The 19,620-nt window shown below is 42.5% G+C and overlaps 1 protein-coding gene across 1 annotated transcript in view; it reads left to right on the forward strand.

Annotated features, from left to right (window-relative positions):
- The window catches only part of CERKL (ceramide kinase like), a 244,101-nt gene that overhangs the window by 70,188 nt on the left and 154,293 nt on the right, over positions 1–19,620 (forward strand). The window contains exons 3-4 of the mRNA XM_030209794.1: positions 6,238–6,369; positions 12,829–12,892. Of these exons, the coding sequence (XP_030065654.1) occupies positions 6,238–6,369; positions 12,829–12,892 (196 nt within the window). The remainder of the gene's footprint in view (positions 1–6,237; positions 6,370–12,828; positions 12,893–19,620) is intronic.

Consider the following 19,620-nt stretch of genomic DNA (forward strand, 5'->3'; position numbering starts at 1 on the left):
GCGAGAGGGTATTCGGGTTCACCCGTACCTGGACGACTGGCTCATTCGAGCAAACTCTGCTGCAGAGAGTCAGCATGTCACAGCCAGAGTGGTCTCAGTACTTCAATCTCTGGGCTGGGTCGTCATTTTGGCCAAAAGTCACCTGACCTCCTCGCAGTCTCTAGAATATTTGGGGGCCAGGTTCGACACAGCCTCGGGGTATGTGTACCTACCCGAGCAAAGGTGGTGCAAGCTTCAGGATCAGGTCCGTCTGCTCCTGAGGATGCCCCGCCCGCGAGTTTGGAACATTGTCCAGCTGCTTGGATCGATGACGGCCATCATGGAACTGGTGCCCTGGGCGAGAGCACACCTGAGACCTCTACAGTATGCTCTACTCCAAAGATGGTCTCCAGTATCTCAGGATTACCAATGCAGACTCTCTTGGCTCCCTGCGGCCCGACTCAGCATGGAGTGGTGGCTCTCAGACAGCATGCTGCGGCGAGGAATGCCGCTGGTGCTCCCTGATTGGTGCCTAGTGGTGACAGATGCCAGCCTGAAAGGCTGGGGCGCACATTGCAAGGGGAAGCATGCCCAGGGTCTATGGACACCCGAGGAGTCGGAGTGGTCCATCAACCGCCTAGAGTTGAAAGCAGTGTTTCAGGCACTTCTGGCCTTTCAAGAGACTCTGGAAGGATTGGCTGTCAGAGTGATGTCGGACAACACGACAGCAGTGGCCTACATAAATCGACAAGGCGGCACTCAGTGCAGAGCTCTAGCCACGGAGGCCGAATAATTTGCCACTGGGCTGAGCTGCATCTACAGTTTCTGTCGGCAGCTCACATTGCAGGTCAGAGCAACGTGCAAGCCGATTACTTGGGCTTTGAAGTCTATGGGGCTCCTCCTTGGGGGGTTGGGGGGGAGAGACATCCTTAGCTGCCAGAACCTGTTTAACCACAAATGATGGCCTATAATCCATAGGACCTAAGAAAAAACCCAGCTTGAACTGATGCTCTATCTTCTCATGCACCACCTTGAGAGCTGAGCCCTCTGACACAAATAAAGAGGTCTTCTTAGGAAGAGTTGTGAGGAGGGCATCCATGGTAGTTACTAACAACACCTATCCACCTCCTCTGGTGTGAAAGGATATAACCTATCCAAAATCTTAGACTCCCTGCGAGCCCCATCTGGGGTTTCCCACTCCACCAGCATCAAGCAGAAGAGCACCTTATGGAGTGAAAAATGTATTGGGGGGGGGGGGGGGCAGACAGATTCTCTAGAATAAAACATAACATAAGAACATAAACATTGACATACTGGGCCAGACCGAAAGTGAATCAAGCCCAGTATCCTGTTTCCAACAGTGGCCAATCCAGGTAACAAGTACCTGGCAGGATCCCAGAAGAGTAAAACAGTGGATTTTTCCAAGTCCAATTTAATAATGGCTTACGGACTTTTTTTTAAAGGAAATTATACAAACATTTTTAAACCCCGCTAAGCTAACTGCTTTTGCCACATTCTCTGGCAACAAATTCCAGATTTTAATTACACATTGAGTGAAGAAATATTTTCTCCTGTCTGTATTAAATTTACTACAGAGTAGCTTCACTGAATGACCCCTAAGTGATTCACCTCTACCCAATTCCACTCTACTCAGTATTTTATAGATCTCTATCATATCTACCTTCAGCCATCTCTTCTCCAAGCTGAAGAGCCCTAGCCGCTTTAGGCTTTCCTCATAGGGAAGTCATCCCATCCACAAAGTTATTCAAAGTTGTTAGATCACAAGATGGTTGTGAAAAATTGCAAGAGGACCTTACGAGACTGGGGTTCTGGGCATCCAAATGGCAGATGATGTTAGATGACATTTAATGTGAGCGAATGCAAAGTGATGCATTTGGGAAAGAGCTATGTGATGCAAGGTTCCACATTAGGAATCACCGCCCAGGAAAAGGATCTAGATGTCATCTTGATGACACATTGAGACTCTCTGCTTAGTGTGGAGCAGCAGTGGCTAAGCAAGCAAGTAGAATGTTAGGAATTATTTGGAAAAGAATAGAAAGCAAAAATGAGAATGTTGTAATACTTTACTGTTGCTCCATGGTGCGACCACGCTTTGAATACTGTATGCAATTCTGGTCACTTCATCTCAAAAAAGATATAGTGGAATTAGAAAAAGTACAGAGAAGAGCGATGAAAATGATGAAGTGGATGGGACGACTTCCCTATGAGGAAAGCCTAAAGCGGCTAGGGCTCTTCAGCTTGGAGAAGAGATGGCTGAAGGTAGATATGATAGAGATCTATAAAATACTGAGTAGAGTGGAATTGGGTAGAGGTGAATCACTTAGGGGTCATTCAGTGAAGCTACTCTGTAGTAAATTTAATACAGACAGGAGAAAATATTTCTTCACTCAATGTGTAATTAAAATCTGGAATTTGTTGCCAGAGAATGTGGCAAAAGCAGTTAGCTTAGCGGGGTTTAAAAATGTTTGTATAATTTCCTTTAAAAAAAAGTCCGTAAGCCATTATTAAAATGGACTTGGAAAAATCCACTGTTTTACTCTTCTGGGATCCTGCCAGGTACTTGTTACCTGGATTGGCCACTGTTGGAAACAGGATACTGGGCTTGATTCACTTTCGGTCTGGCCCAGTATGTCAATGTTTATGTTCTTATGTTATGTTTTATTCTAGAGAATCTGTCTGCCCCCCCCCCCCCAATACATTTTTCACTCCATAAGGTGCTCTTCTGCTTGATGCTGGTGGAGTGGGAAACCCCAGATGGGCTCGCAGGGAGTCCAAGATTTTGGATAGGTTATATCCTTTCACACCAGAGGAGGTGGATAGGTGTTGTTAGTAACTACCATGGATGCCCTCCTCACAACTCTTCCTAAGAAGACCTCTTTATTTGTGTCAGAGGGCTCAGCTCTCAAGGTGGTGCATGAGAAGACAGAGCATCAGTTCAAGCTGGGTTTTTTCTTAGGTCCTATGGATTATAGGCCATCATTTGTGGTTAAACAGGTTCTGGCAGCTAAGGATGTCTCTCCCCCCCAACCCCCCAAGGAGGAGCCCCATAGACTTCAAAGCCCAAGTGCCACAGGGGAGACTGGGCCTTGACTGTGGCTCTTGTCATGCCAGAGTCTATTCTGTGGTGCATAGGGGATCTTTCAGACCCCCAATTGCCACTGAGCTCTGATTCTGAGACAGAACCCTCCCTTATGGGTGGAGGAGGAAGAGGAACATTTGCCTGTATGTCAGCTGTTTTGGCAGGAAGAAGTTTCCAACCTCATTGACTTGATGTTAGAGGCCCTTTGACTGAGCCATCAGAGGAAGACCTTATTCTGGAGTGTCTCACAGTGTTCCTGAAGCATTTTCTGCTTCATAAGGCACACTCCTGTATGATTCTGGAGGAGTAGGAGACCCCAGATAGGAATCTCCATGGGGTCCTTCCAGAAGAATACATGTCAAACTCCAAGTCCAGAAGTGCAGTCTGTGTGGCCTTGAGACTCTGGGCCTGTGACTGTCATCACCTCTAGGCTCCATGGCTGCTATTTGGAAGTGGTGACTGGCGTGTGGGCCCGCATGCAACTTCATCAGCCATCATTGTTGTCTCATTGGGTGCCGGCTTGTCAGGATTTCAAACATTAGTTCCCGCTCCCGGCCAGATTATGGTAGTCTGGACTAGGGTGGATGTTCCTAGTCATCTGCTTCAGGAGAGGGAGGATTCCATTGGTCACACTTGACTGGTTGGTAGCTACCACCAGTGCAAATCTCTTCAGCTGGGGAGCTCACTGCCTGGGCAAGGTGGTGCAGGGTTGCTGGTTCCCACTGGAGGCCTCTTGGTCCATCAACCACTTGGAGACCCGGGCAGTCAGGTTGGTGCTGGTGGAATTCCTCCCCCTGTTATGGAAGAGGGAGGTCTGTGTGATGGTGGAAAATGCCACAGTGGTGGCCTGTAGCAACCAGCAGGGTTGGCACTAAGAGCTAGGCAGTGGCCCTGGTGTCAGCAGCCCTTTGTTGCTGGGCAGAAGAGAATCTGCTGGTTTTGTCAGTAGTCCACGTTGCTGGCAAAGACAACATTCAGGCAAATTTCCTCACATTGATCTTGGGGAGTGGGAGCTAATGAAGGCTGTTTTTCTTTCAACTAATGGACACATGGGGCCAGCTGGCCTTAGTAATACCAGGGCTGAGCGCTTCTTCAGTTGCAGCAAAGAGTCAGCTTTCAAGGGGGCTATATGCCCTGGTTCAACAGTGACCCAGGGAGAAGCCATTGTATGTCTTCCTGCCCTGGCCTCTGTTAGGCTGGGTACCACACAGGATAACATGATACTCTTTCTGAAGCTTCTGGCGGCCCCACATTGGCCTCAAAGGCCATGGTGTGCAGATTTGGTTCTCCTGTTGGTAGACGATCTGCTTCCTCTGTCCAGAAGGCGAGTCTTACTCAGGCAAGGACCAGTGGAAATGGAAGATCCCTTCTGGCTTATGGTTTGGCCCTTGAAAGGCAGCATTTACCGAGGAAAGGCTTTTCCCCTTGCATGATCTTCACTTTGTTTAAGGCCTGCAAGTCTTCCAGTTCTCTGGCCACTGTCGGGTTGGAAGGTTTTTGAGGGCTGGTGTGTCCAACATTAGCTTTCGCTTTGGCACAGTTTCTCTAGGTTCTCACGTTTCTACAGCAAGGGTTTGTCTAGGGGTTGATGCTGTACTCTTAAGATCTATTATAGCTTCAGTAGTTGATGGGGTATGGATGTGCGTTATGGGACCTTCTGTTGCTTTGGCAGAGGCACACTAGAGCTTTCCACTGAGCAACATCAGGTTATGCCACTGGCAAAGTTTAGTTTCTGTATTTCCATCTCTGGCAGGAAAGGATAACACCTGAATGTTAAGAATGGGTCAGCTTGACTAGAGGAAAGGAAATAATAGGTATGACTAAATTTCACCTTTCACTTGACTTGGGCCTGTAAAAGAAACATATACCCAAATTAATAACAGGGTATGATTACATTTGAAAAGCTAGATATTTGCTTTTTTGTTAGTAAAATGCAAAACTGCATATTGCTCTGTCCAGTTGCTGCTGTTGTTGATATTCTCATCTCTTTGAGGCCAGCACTACCACCAGATTCATGCTGAAATATCCTGCGATTGATATGGTGCCTGGACATCCTAGAACCTGACAAAATACAGCCAAGCAGAATTTAATAATTTGTTAATAAAGGGCAAATTGATTACTTTCAAAGTAATCTTTACAAGTATGTTGGGATTAAAGAAATATTTAGGGAGCACATGTTTTTAGCAATCCTTCCCTTTAAAAATAATCTTTTTTCCCCCTTCATTTTCTTGTCCCCCTTCACCTTAAGGAACAACAGTGAATTCCCCTTGCATCTGCCCCTACTGTGACCTAACTGATAATGCAGCTTTCAAATCCAGAAAATTGTAGTATCAAATCTCAGCACCAACTGTGTGATAGTACCATTATCAAATCCCTGCTGAATTCCTTTTAGAAGCTTTCTTTTTTCCCTACTCCCCATTCAGGTTTGAACTATGAACTTTTCTCTTGCTTACCACATAATGCTATAGGTGGTGATGTTATTGACTTGCCTTCTAACTCATTAGCAGATTAGGGCTTTAGTGGCTTTATAGTCAGGTGTCAACTGCATGTAATAGGTATATGCATTTGGGAATTGGAAGAAAAAAGGTCTTAAATTTTCTTACAGATCACCAGTTTTTATCCGCTATCTAGCAAAAGAACAACAGATGATGATTCAGTGTAAACATATTGCCTTAGTTAAAAATATTACTAAAAGGTTTGCCTTGATAGCCTTTATTTCATATTGAGTTAGATTTTTAGTAAAGTGCACTACCGTATCAGCATATACTAATGCCATTAACACACATTATTATTAAATTCATTCCCACTGCATAAAATAGGGCCTACAATAAATAACGAACATTAATGATAATAGCAGTCTAACACAGTAGCGCATGTTAGTAAATCTAGCTTAATATTCATAATCCTTTACTAAGCATGCTTTATTTCCTGATAAAACATAGCTTGATTTTAATTTCAGAACTAATCAGTAGCTTTTTCAAATTCATTTAATTATAATTTATTTTGTGAGTTAAATTTGTCATTTGTTTTTGGCTCAAATGTAATGCACTAACTGAATTATGAATATATTTCTAATAATATCTATAGTACTATTATGTACTGTTAAACTGAATTAAAATGCTAGTGTTCATACCTTTGAATCTTCCTTCCTTTTTCAGGGTTTCCAAACAGACCCAAGTCACTAAAAATAATCATTAACCCGAATAGCCATAAAAAAGAAGCAAGGCGAATCTATTCAGAGCAAGTTGAGCCTCTCTTTAAACTTGCTAATATTCAGACTGACGTTACAGGTAAGTTACTTTAGAAGGTAAATCAGCTCCATTTGAAACAGATACCTAGACAACCAAGACAGTCATATTATAACTAATCACAGTAGGCTTTTTGTGTGTGTGTGTATATATATAGCCACAGTAGACCATCAGATTACATGCGCTACTAATGTGGCTGAAGATCAATTCTCATAATTATCTTACATTGCCAGAAGCTGAGGTTTAATTTTTATAATCAGTAAAGACAGTTTTAAATTAATATTGTTTGGGTTGATTTTGATTTCAAACAGAACTATTGTCTTATATGGAAATTTAGAAATCAATAGAGCTTATTTAGTTTGAAGGGATGGGGGATTCTGTTTGCTGATGCTCTGTTCTGTAATCTGGTGAAGGATTATAAGGATGGCTATCCAGTCCTTTCACTTGACAATGTTCTTTTGCTAATTCTGATGCCTGCTGGCTGAGTTGTTTAGCAGATTATCAACTAAACATTTTTCCATGACTTATTCACATCTGTTTTAGTTCATTCAGTTTAAAGATCTATTCCTAAAGCTCATAGGAGCAATTCTATAACTGGATATGTCTGGCAGCATGGCTAGTGGCTGCCTGCAGGACTTCACCCACATGTAGCGCACAGACTCACACCCAGTTTGCAGGTAAAAGTCAAAACACTTTATTCATGTAAACAAAAGGACAGTAACCAGTTTAATTACTTCGCAGGCTTTGTCTTTTTAATTAGAGTTTCCCTCGCTCTCTTAATATAGTCACAAAAAATACGGGGCTGGTTCCTCGTGCCATCTTGGGCTCCGTCTAGGCATACACCAAAATCAGGTACTCTCTGACTGTACGTTAGGGTTATCTCCTACGTTGGCAGATTTGCTTACATATATAATTAACTCCTGAAGGCTGGTTTGAGCATGCAGTTTCCCACCTAGGGAAGCACTTTGACTCGGGCTACTCCTCTCTTCCCTAGCACTTTCCTCAGATACTGTAGCCTTCTCTCTGCATATGCTGGAAGGTCCTTACTAGAGAGCTGCACAGGAATGGGGTTTGCGGGAATCCCGCGGAACCCGCAGGATTCCCGCAGGGACAGAAGCAGTTCTGTGGGGTTCCCGTGGGGACAGAAGCAGTTCTGCGGGGTTCCCGTGAGGACGGAAGCAGTTCTGTGGGGTTCCTGTGGAAGTGTAAGCTACACCTGCACCAGCCTTTCATCTACCGAGTACCAAGTTCTTTGAGTGCTGTCTCCTCCTCCTCCCCCTCCTCTTCCTCCTTGCTTTAACAGCACAAATGTGGAAAATTTTCCATTAAGGAGGTGGTAGAGACACAAATGATGATGGAATTCAAAAAGACGTGGGATGAACACAGAGGATCTCTAATTAGAAAATGGAAGTTATAAAAAACCTAACCTTAAATGGTTGCATGTGTGTGGATGTGTGAAGTAATGCTTAGATGGCGACTCTGGCTGTGATTAACTATGGCCAATACCGGGCAGACTTTTATGGTCTGTGTCTAATATATGGAAGTCTGATTTAGGATGGGCTGGAAAAGGCTTAGACAGCAACTTCAGTGGCTGGAACATAAGGACAGTTCTGGACAGATTTTTACGATCTGTGTCCCACAAATGAGAAGACGCATAGACTGGTGTGGGCTTCAACGACAATTCCAACAGTTGGAACATAAGGATAGGGCCAGATAGACTTCTATGGTCTATGTTCCAGAAACACAAAAGAAAGACCATAATCAAATATATAATATTTCACTCGTTGATTTAATCGTGAATTGATAATGAGTGTGATTATTGGGCAGGCTGGATGAACCATTCAGGTCTTTATTTGCTGTCACTTAGTATGTTACAATTAATCCTCTTTGCTCCCGGGCTGATGAGCAGACCTCAGCTCTGACACAGGCATGAGCATCAGATGTCACCTGATCTACTGGCGCGTGCATGTGGTGACCTCTCAGCACAGAGTGCCAGTAAATCAGAGACAAATCTTACATGTGCACACCAGAGTGTTCCAAGTTTCAGCTTCCATTCCTTCCTTGCCTACAGTGCTGTGGCTCAAATTCAGAGAGAGACTGAGGGAGCTGACTGAAATTTTCTTTTATGTACCATTAAATTCTTATAGTGATGGGTGGGGATGGGTTAAATTCTTGCGGGGATGGGTGGGGATGGGTTAAATTCTTGCGGGGACGGGATGGGTTACATTTTTGCAGGGATGGATGGGAATGGGTAAGATTCCAGTGGGGACGGGTAAGGTTCCAGCAGGGACGGGCGGGGATGGGTAAGATTTCTGTCACCGTGCAACTCTCAGGGCTGTTCACTTGGAGGCATTTAACCTCCTGCATGCCTGAGACCCATCCCTCTAACTCTGCAGGTAAGCTCCACCTTCCTTAAGGTGGCTCACTGTCAGCACCACTACTACTGCTTATCATTTCTAAAGCGCTACTAGACGTACGCAACACTGTACACTGAACATAAAGAGACAGTCCCTGCTCGACAGAGCTTACAATCTAATTAGGACAGACAACAGGACAAACAAGAGATAAGGGAATATTAAAGTGAGGATGATAAAATAAAGGTTCTGAACAAGTGAATAAGGGTTAGGAGTTAAAAACAGCATAAAAAAGGTGGGCTTTTAGCTTAGATTTGAAGACGGCCAGAGATGGAGCTTGACGTACTGGCTCAGGAAGTCTATTCCAGGCATATGGTGCAGCAGATAAAAGGAATGGAGTCTAGAGTTAGCAGTATAGGAGAATGGTGCAGATAAGAGAGATTTACCCAGTGAATCGAGTTCCCGGGGAGGAATGTAGGAAGAGATGAGAGTGGAGAGGTACTTAGGAACTGCAGAGTGAATGCACTGGAGTTTGAACTGTATGCGGAAATGGATAGGAAGCCAGTGAAGTGACTTGAGGAGAGGGCTAATATGAGCATAACAGCACTGGCGGAATATTAGTCGTGCAGCAGAATTTTGAACAGATTGAAGAGGAGAGAGATTGCTAAGTGGGAGACCTGTGAAAAGCAGCAATAGTCTAAGCAAGAGGTGATAATAGTGTGGATGAGGGTTCTGGTAGTGTGCTGAGAAAGGAAAGGGCGAATTTTGCTGATGATATAGAGAAAGAAACGACAGGTTTTAGTAGTCTGCTGAATATGTGCAGAGAAGGAGATGGAGGAGTCGAAGATGACACCAAGGTTACGAGCTGATGAGACAGGAAGGATGAGAGTGTTATCCACAGAAATAGAGAATGGGGGGAGGAGGAGAGGTTGGTTTAGGGGGAACAGTATTTAGTTTCAGATGGCACTGAGACATCCAGGCAGCAATGTCAGATAGGCAAGCTGATACTTTGGCCTGGATTTTGGCTGAGATTTCTGGTGTGGAGAGGTAGATCTGGTTGTCATCAGCGTAAAGTTGATACTGAAAACCATGGGATGAGATCAGAGTACCAAGGGAAGAAGGATAGATGGAGAAAAGGAGGGGGTCCCAGGACAGATCCCTGAGGTACACCAACTGATAGTGGGATAGAAGTAGAGGAGGATCCACTAGAGTATACACTAAAGGTATGCTGGAGAGATAAGAAGAAAACCAGGAAAGAACAGAGCCCTGAAATCCAAGTGAGGACAGCGTATCAAGGAGTAGGCTGTGATCAACAGTGTCAAAAGCAGCAGGTAGATCGAGAAGGCTCTGAGGATCTGGCCAGGAACAGATCATTGGAGACTTTAGCAAGCGCTGTTTCAGTTGAATGAAGGGGGCGAAAGCCAGATTGAAATGGATCAAGAATAGTTTGAGATGATAGAAAGTCAAGGCAATGGCGGTGAACAGCACATTTAAGTATCTTGGATAGGAAAAGGGAGGAGGGAGATGGGGCAATAGTTGGAAGGACAGGTAGGGTCCAATGAAGGTTTTTTAAGGACTGGTGTGACTACAGCATGTTTGAAGGAATCAGGAACAGTCGCAGTGGAAAGTGAAAGATTTGAGGATATGACAGATAAACAGGATGACAGCAGGAGAGATAGTGTTACGTAGATGGTGGGAATAGGATCAGAGGACAGGTAGTTAGTTTCGAAGAGGAAATAAGATGTGTAGTTTCCTCTTCAGTGATTTCAGAAAAAGGAAGAAAAGGAGGCAGGGGTTGGAGGGTTGAGAGAATGGACTAAGGGAAGGAGAGGTGGAGGTGACCTGGTTGAGAATTCAAGTTTAATCTTGTGAACCTTATCATGAAAGAACTCAGCTAGAGTCTGGGGGGAAAGTGAAGGGGGGGTTGGAGGTGAAGGCACTTTGAGGAGAGAGTTCAGTGGAGCAAAGAGATGTTGAGGGTTTGAGCCAAGAGAATTTGTCAACTGGATGTAATAGTCCTGTTTGGCAAATAAAAGAGCAGACTGGAAGGAGGTCAGCAAGAATTTGAAATGTATGAAGTCAGCATGGGCACAGGATTTCAGCCAAAGGTGTTCGGCAGAGCGGGCACGGGAACGTAGGTAGTGGATTCTAGAGGTCAGCCAAGGCTGGGGTTTGGTACGTTTTACAGAATGGGGAATGGGAGGAGCGAGAGTATCCACCAGAGCAGAGGAGAGAATAGTATTATAGGAAGAGACATCCTCATTGACAGACTTGGATAACATAGTGGTAGAGAAGAGATTTGAAACACTGGAGGACAGAGTAGAAGGGTCAATAGCCTGAAGATTCCTAAATGTATTGGTTAAGATTGGACAGGACTGGGGAGGAGAGTGTTTAAGTGTGAAAGTTATCAGATGATGGTCAGAGAGGGGAAGAGTTGAGGCACAGAAACTGGAGAGTGAACAGTTTGAGAAGAGGATAAGATCAAGACAGTGGCCATTCTGGTGAGTGGGGGCAGTGGATCACAGTTGAAGATTGAAAGAGGATGTTAAAGTAAGAAACTGCGAAGCATAAAAGTCAGAGGGATCATTAGCATGAATATTAAAATCCCCAAGAATGAAGGAAGGAGATGAAGGTTCAAGAAAGAAGGAAAGCCAAGCATCAAAGTCAGTGAGAAAGGAAGAAAAGGACTTATCAGAGGGTCGATAAATGATTGCTACTCGGAGAGGCAGAGGAGCAAATAGACGGATGGAGTGGACTTCGAAGGAAGAAAAATAGTGAGACTGAGGTAGAAGAAGAGGTTGAATCTACAAGAGGGTGAAAGTAGTAGCCCAATACCACCTCCGCGGCCAACCAGGCGAGGAGTATGGGAGAAAAGATAACCTCCATGGCATAGGGCCGCAACTGAAGCAGAGTCTTCAGGTTAAAGCCAAGTTTCAGTTAGGGCAAGCAGATGGAGAGTATGAGAGATAAAGAGGTCATGGATGTAGGAATGTTTGTTACAGACAGAGCGGGCATTCCACAGAGCGCAAGAGAAAGGCAGGGAAGGAGGAGAGGAACAGAAATTAGATTGGAGATATCACGGTGTGACCTGCACAAATAGGATGAGAGCTGATGTGGAGGACCAGGATTGGGATTAATGTCCCCAGCGGAGAGCAGGAGAAGGAGCAAGAGAGTACGGAGAAGAGTAGGAGAGGTACGACACAGCGATGAAGCCGAGATGTGCTCAGAAAGGAGATGGATGAATGGAAGGAAAGAAATGTTGAAGGTTGAGAGCTGAGAAAAAGGAAAGAGGAAGAAAGAGATGGCGAGATGATGAATACAGAGGGTGGACTACCTAGCATATTTTCAAAGCACTTAGAAACCTATGGAACTTTGAAAGGCTAAGTGCTTTGAAAATATGCCTCATTGAATGTGTTCCTGCAGTGTACAGTTGTTTAAGATGGAGAAACAAATTAGGAAGGGACAGTACCAAGAAGAAAAAGTGTAGTGGAGCCATAAGTAGTAACTGGGAGAAAAATAAATGTAAAGAGAAAATTGCCCCCCACGACGTCAGGTGCGCGGCACCTAGAGCGGAAGCCCTGAGTGGATCGGAGTGGACCTGGGAGTCACCCCGGAGAAGGCTGTAAGGATGTGCAGATGAGCTGCAAGTCCTCCACAGCACCTGAAAGGCAGTCGGCGGTAGAGCTGGGCACCTGAGAGACCCCTTAAGAGTTTTAGAGGAGACATCATGCTAACTTCTCCTGCATGATATAAACTTATTATACTGATCCAAGATGAATTCTTTTATACTTTTTTCCCTTACTGACTCAAATATTCCCTATTCTTCGCCTTCCAGAGGCCAAAAATATTTTCTGTGAATTGAGCTTGCCATGCAAACAGAAATACAATCATAATTATAAACTACTGCTAATGCAGCAGTCATACAATTTCTACCACGAAGCACAATGTTTCTTTGGTCTGGTTGTGAAAGAAGGTATTAACAGTGGCGGTAACATTTTATTTTCCACTGATAACATTCAACCATAAATGGTTTTTTATGACCCTTGCCATATGTTCATGTCAGTACGCCAGATAAAAGGTAATAAAAAGCAGTTGTTTTGATGATTTCCATAGTCTCATACTGCATATAATGTACTTCTTTTTATAGTAACTGAATGTAAAGGACATGCATTGTCATTACTGAAGGAATGTCAGCTCCAAGAATTTGATGGGTATGTTGATTATTGTTTGTGTTTTCGTAGTATTTTGTAGGTAAACTTTTGCTTTCAAAATTAAAATTAATACTTTACACTGTTGTAGAAATTAAACACATTACGAAAAATGTAAATTATATTAATAGTTTAAATTGATTGCATCATTGATTATGCAATCATGTGAACAGCAAATAGATACTTTGGAGTTAATGGGGTAATTGGAGTATATTCTGTAAAGGGAAGTAGGTGCGTACTTTCATATGTAGATTACTAGCATATTGGGTAGATATACATATATCATTTATAGCATGCAGTCATATAGCTGGCATGAACATAAGAGTAGCCATATTGGGTCAGACCAATGGTCCATCTAGCCCAATGTCTTGTTTTCCAAACAGTGGCCAAACCAGATCACAAGTCCCTGGCAGAAATCCAAATCGTGCAACACTCCATACTACAAATCTCAGGTCAAACAGTTGCTTCCCATGTCTGTCTCAATAGCAGAACATGGACTTTTCTTCCAGGGATTTGTCCAAACCTTTTTTAACCCAGATACGCTAACCGCTGTTAGAACATTCTCCGGCAAAGAATTCCAGAGCTTAACTGTTTGTTGAGTGAAAAAATATTTCCTCCTGTTTCAAAAGTATTTCCATGTAACTTCCTCAATTGTCCCCTAGTCTTTGTACTTTTGGAACGAGTAAAAAATCGATTTACTTCTACTCGTTCTACACCATTCAGGATTTTGTAGACCTCAATCATATCTCCCTCATCGTCTCTTTTCCAAGATGAAGAACCCTAACCTCTTAACTTTTCCTCATATGAGAGAAGTTCCATCCCCTTTATCATTTGGTCACTCCTCTTTGAACTTTTTCTAATTCCGCTTTATCTTTTTTTGAGATATGGCGACCAGAACTGAGCACAATACTCAAGATGTGGACATACCATGGAATGATACAAAGGCATTATAGTATTTTCAGTCTTATTAACCATCCCTTTCCTAATAATTCCTAGCATCCTGTTTCTTTTTTTTTGTCCGCTGCTGCCACCGCACACTGAGCAGAAGATTTCAGCGTATTATCTACAACAACCCCAGATATTTTGCTTGAGCGCTGACCCCAAAGGAGGACCCTAGCATCAGATAACTATGATTCAGATTATTCTTTTCAGTGTGTATCACCTTGCATTTGTCCACATTAAATTTCATCTGCCATTTGGATGCCCAGTCTTTCAATTTCCTAAGGTCTTCCTGCAATATTTCACAATGCACACGTGTTTTTAACAACCTTGAATAGTTTTGTATCATCTGCAAATCATCTGGAATCCATTGCCGGAGAACGTGGTGAAGGCGGTTAGCTTAGCAGAGTTTAAAAAGGGATTAGATGGTTTCCTAAAGAACAAGTCCATAAACTGCTACTAAATGGATTTGGGAAAAATCCACAATTCCAGGAATAACATGTATAGAATGTTTGTACGTTTGGGGAGCTCGCCAGGTGCCCTTGGCCTGGATTGGCCGCTGTATAATTATGGTACAGCCAGAGACCCCCCCCCCCCCCCCCCGGAATGGTGGCGGGCCCAGTCATAGAGCTCAGGCCATTACAGACCTTGGCCGAGTCAGAAATCTGATGGCTGACATAACTGGGAGCTTACTGGAAAAGTATGGCCTAGTTTGTAGCCCGGATTGAGGCCTAAATAAGCTAAATTAGGAAAAGTTAAGTTAATAGATATGGAAAGAAAATGGAGGATTTCAGCACAAAATGGAAGCCGTATCTGTTGCAAAGTGGAATTTTCTCTGTAATGTAAGTTAGAAAAACAAGTTGAGAAATGAGTGAGTCATGCCAGGTGCATAGAAAATAGGGAACTAGCTGTCCAAGAGAGGAGGGAGACTTTCCTGTGAGCAGGATTGTGGTCAGCTATGGTGTGAGAAAGGAAAGGCGTAGCAAGATAGAAGCTACTCATTAGCATGAGCCAATCAGTGACAACCATGACATTAGCATAGATCCAATCAGGTATATCTACTGTCATATTATCCATATCCTGAGGGCACGTATAAAAATCAGGGTTTTTCCTGGTTTAAGCTAGAGAGAAAAGGGTTGGCACTCTCTCTCTCCAAGGGAAACCAATGTGTCCAGCAGAATTGACAAATTACCTAATTGCTTTCCCTTGTAAAACCTCTAATTGGTAAGAGAAATTATAAAAGATTAGGAACTAATTAACACCTGTTTGCAGCTTATTATATTCCTATAATTAATTGATTGTACGTGCCTGTTGTCAATCACTGATTTGACTTATACCTTAGCAAATAAACTCCTCATTCCAAATGATGATTTGTGGGCTTCACTTAATGTTCAAAGGCTGTAAGTATAAATGCTTTTGCTGTATCAGGCTATCATTCGCTGCATTGTATAACCTGTAGCCTAAATCCAGTTTGTCATAAGGCTGGTATCTATTCCTTGCCAGTGCTGAGAGGCGGACTAATGCGGGTCCCTTAGACCTAACGTCTCTCTCAGTGGCAATTCCTTTTAGAACTTCATAACTCCTTGATTACCCCAGTACTAGTGTTATTTAGAGATGGAGTCAGATTAAGGTCACTCCAGCCTTCTTGGGGGGCTTGGGACCCCTCAATTCACAACACCGCTGTCGTGGACAGGATGCTGGGCTCGATGGACCCTTGGTCTTTTCCCAGTGTGGCATTACTTATGTACTTATGATTACCTCACTCTTCATTCCAATTTCCATGTCATTTATAAATATGTTAAATAGCACTGGTCCCAGTACAGATCCCTGCAGCACTCCACTGTTCACCCTCCTCCATTGAGAAAAATGACCGTTTAACCCTACCCAGTAACCAATCCAGTAACCAATTCCTAATCCACACCAGAATCTTGCCTGCTATCCCAGGGCTCTTTAATTTTCTCAGAAGTCTCTCATGAGGAACTTTATCAAAAACTTTCTGAAAATCTAGATACACTACATCAACTGGCTCACTTTTATCCACATGTTTATTCATGCCTTCAAAGAAATGAAGCAAATTGATGAGCCAAGACTTTCCTTGGCTGAACCCATGCCGTCTCTGCCCCATGAAACCATGTTTGTCTATGTGTTCTGTAATTTAATTCTTTATAATAGTTTCTACTATTTTGCCCGGCACCATCAGGCTTACCGGTCTATAATTTCCCGGATCACCCCTGGAACCCTTTTAAAAAATCGGTGTCACATTGGCCACCGTCCAATCTTCAGATACTATGGATGATTGTAATGACAAGTTGCATATTACTAACAGCAGATCAGCAATTTCATGCTTGAGTTCTTTGAGTACCCTTGGATGTATACGATTTAATTTGTCAATTTGTCTCAGTACATCTTCCAGGTTCACCTATATTTCTTTCAGTGCCTTCGCATGTATGGGCCTGTGTTCTAGAGATACACTCGTAACATATCACCCTGTCAAAGATTCACCCATGTATGCACCCACCTACAAACTGTGCATTAATGGAAATATGAGCATAGTTATAAAATAGCGCTTATGTACATATCTGACATACACGCATGTCTACAAGCATTCTTATCATTTATGAGCACAACTGGCACATAAGTTACCACCTCCTTTATAGAATTACCTCTATTTGCTATATCTTTAGTGCAGCTAAGTGTAGTTTTTTTTTTCTACGTTAACTGCATGAGCAGTTGCTGGGATTGCCTTCAACATTTAACGCAGAGCTTTTTTAGTTGCCACTTAACTGCAAAACTTTACCACACTTTAGTAAAATAGTTCCTGAGTCCCATAAATTACTCATTTTCAGGCTGGTACATTTCAAATCTCATCATCATCATCATTGCCCCAGATCATCATTTTGAGGATCTGTAACTTCTGGTCACCAGGTAGTGGAGTGCCTCAAGGCTCTCCTCTGTTATCAACACTTTCTATTTTATTTTTTTTAATTTTCATGTCTACTTTAAGAAATCTCAATTGGCAACCAGGTGAACTTTTACTGTCCTATGCAGATAATATATTAATATTGCTACCTGGTTCTGATGATTTTTCAAATAGTGTGTCATCTTGCATACTGAAGATCCAGAATTGGACTCTTGATAGTAAAACTAAAGTGTTCTGGTTTAAAGCCTTAGGTACTGACTTGTGTTTATCAGACTGCCTGATGATTAAATTCTGCCAGTAGAGACTACATCTAGAGTCTTTGGGGTAGTTCTGTACTCATTTTTGACATATGAACCTCAAATCTGTCAGCTAAAGGGAGCCAATATAAAGGAGTCAAATACTAATTTCTGGAAGGAAGGAAGTACGAGAAGATAAATTTTAGTCTGTTCATGCTGCTTGCTGAGGGTTCTGTGAGACATTCCATTCCTGCTAGCTGCTTGCTGCCCACTTTCCCCCACGAAGACACTTTTTTCACATACATATTTACAAACCGGGATTTAGCTGTACCTTCCCTTTACAGCCATACCCCCTGTCATGTGTTTGGCGCCAGGGGGTGGGGGACTTCTGCATCTGCTGAGTTTTCTCCTCATTACACCCCATGGATTTATTCTAAACACAGGGAAAGTTTTTTGCCTCAAGACCCTTAAGCATATTACTGTTATTCTCTCAAGAATCATTGCTATGATTCTAGGCGAAGTTTTAAGAAATACAACTTTAAAATTGTAATCTACAGTGATAATGATCAAAAAATATTTTGAATGATGAAATTTGTAATATCTGGTACAGAAAATTGCATATTCTCTCAGGATTCTGTCAGGTGGATTTCTAGTTCAGCACTTTTTGAAATGCTTCTGTGGTTTCCTTAAATCTGAGATGCTTCTTGTATCTGAAATCCTGTTGCTGTTTCTTCTCACTGCTTTTGTATTTTTCTCCTTATTTTGTCAATGGACACTTTCCTCTTTGAACTCTTTCCAAATATCTAGTGGCATGTGAATAACTAGTTCAGAAAACCAAAGAGATGAAAAAGAAAAATCTATGAGCACAGAAATACTGGAGAAAAGATATATTTAATCATTTTTTTAAATAATTCTAAACATCATTGCCTCCTTAGCACAATGGTATGATATAACAGACTAAATATCAAAAACTCTTCATTGTCTTAAATCAACTGTGAGTACTTGATTTTCAACAGATTCCAAGGAGTATGATCAAAAAATGTGGAGGAAAAAGCCTCAGATTCCCATCCTCTGCCTTATAAATCACTTTAGATCGGTGGTAGGAAAATCTTGGGATCCAGTGACGACATTGGCATAAAATCCTCCACAGTAGATCATTAAAATTCCTTGAATGCTTATCCATTTGGTAACTCATAAATGTTGATGAAATCATTTATCAAAAAATATAACAACTTAACTTTGATTCATTCATGCTCTTCATGCTCTTCCACATCGAACTGTTAATACACCAACTATGACCAAAGTTTCACCATTCAGTTGTGACAATGTGTAATATAACTTATGTAGCACCATATGAATTTTCAGCATCACAGTTTGATGTGGAAGAGCCCCCTCTGATAGTATATGCCTTGTCAATTCTACTTTTGTTATATTGTGAGCCACATTGAACTTGAATCTTATTTGAGATAATGTGGGATTTAAATGTCATAAATAAATATGTTAGAGAGAGTGGGACCGGCAGGCATGCTGTGTTTCTGGGTGAAGAGGTTTTACTTAGGGTTGTTGGGGTAGGCCTTTTTGAAGAGGTTGGTTTTTAATGATTTCCTGATGTTCAGGTGGTCATGGATTGTTTTCACAGCTTTTGGGAGGCCATTCCATAGTTGTGCGCTTATGTAGGAGAAGCCGGATGCATAAGTTGTTTTGTATTTTAGGCCTTTGCAATTTCAGTAGTATAGGTTTAGGTATGATATTGACGATCTGACTCTGTTTCTTATTGATAGATTTATAAGGTCTATCATGTATCCTGGGACTATGCCATATATAATTTTGTGGACTAAACAGATTTTGAAGATGATCCGTTCTTTAATTGGAAGCCAGTGCAGCTTTTCTCGAAGCGGTTTGGCACTTTCAAAGCGTGTTTTGCTGAATATCAATCTGGCTGCTGTATTTTGGGTGGTCTGGAATTTTTTTGTGAGTTGTTCTTTGCATCCCACGTAGATTCCGTTGCAATAATCTGCATGACTTAGGACCATTGATTGTATTAGGTTTCGAAAGGTTTTAATCGTTTGAGCTTCCACATTGAATAGAGCATTTTCTTTATTACAGAGTTTACTTGGCTCTCAAGAGTAAGGTTGCGGTCGAGTGTGGTGCCGAGTATTTTCAAGCTGTCTGAGGTAGGGAGGGTGTGTCCTGGGGTATTTATGGTTGAGGGTTTGTACTTGTTATGTTGAGAGGAGAGGATGAGGCAGTGTGTTTTTTCAGTGTTCAGTTTCAGTTGGAATGAGTTTGCCCAGGAGTCCATGATGTTCAGGCCACTGTTAATTTTATTGGTTATTTCTATCAAGTCATTTCTGAAGGGGGTGTAGATTGTAACATCATCTGCGTAAATGAACGAGTTGAGGCCTCGATTGGATAAGGACTGTGCCAGTGGAAACATCATTATGTTGAAGAGTATTGGTGATAATGGTGATCCTTGAGGTACTCCGCAGACTGCTTTCCATGGTGGTAATATGTTTGAGTTTGATATTACTTGATAAGTTCTGGTGGTTAGAAAACCTTTAATCCAATTAAGTACATTTCCTTCAATCCCGAAGTGGCCAAGTAGTCTTAGTAGTATGTTGTGGTTTACCATGTCG

This window comes from Microcaecilia unicolor, chromosome 7 (assembly GCF_901765095.1).
Source record: "Microcaecilia unicolor chromosome 7, aMicUni1.1, whole genome shotgun sequence".
Classification (NCBI taxonomy): Eukaryota; Metazoa; Chordata; class Amphibia; order Gymnophiona; family Siphonopidae; genus Microcaecilia; species Microcaecilia unicolor.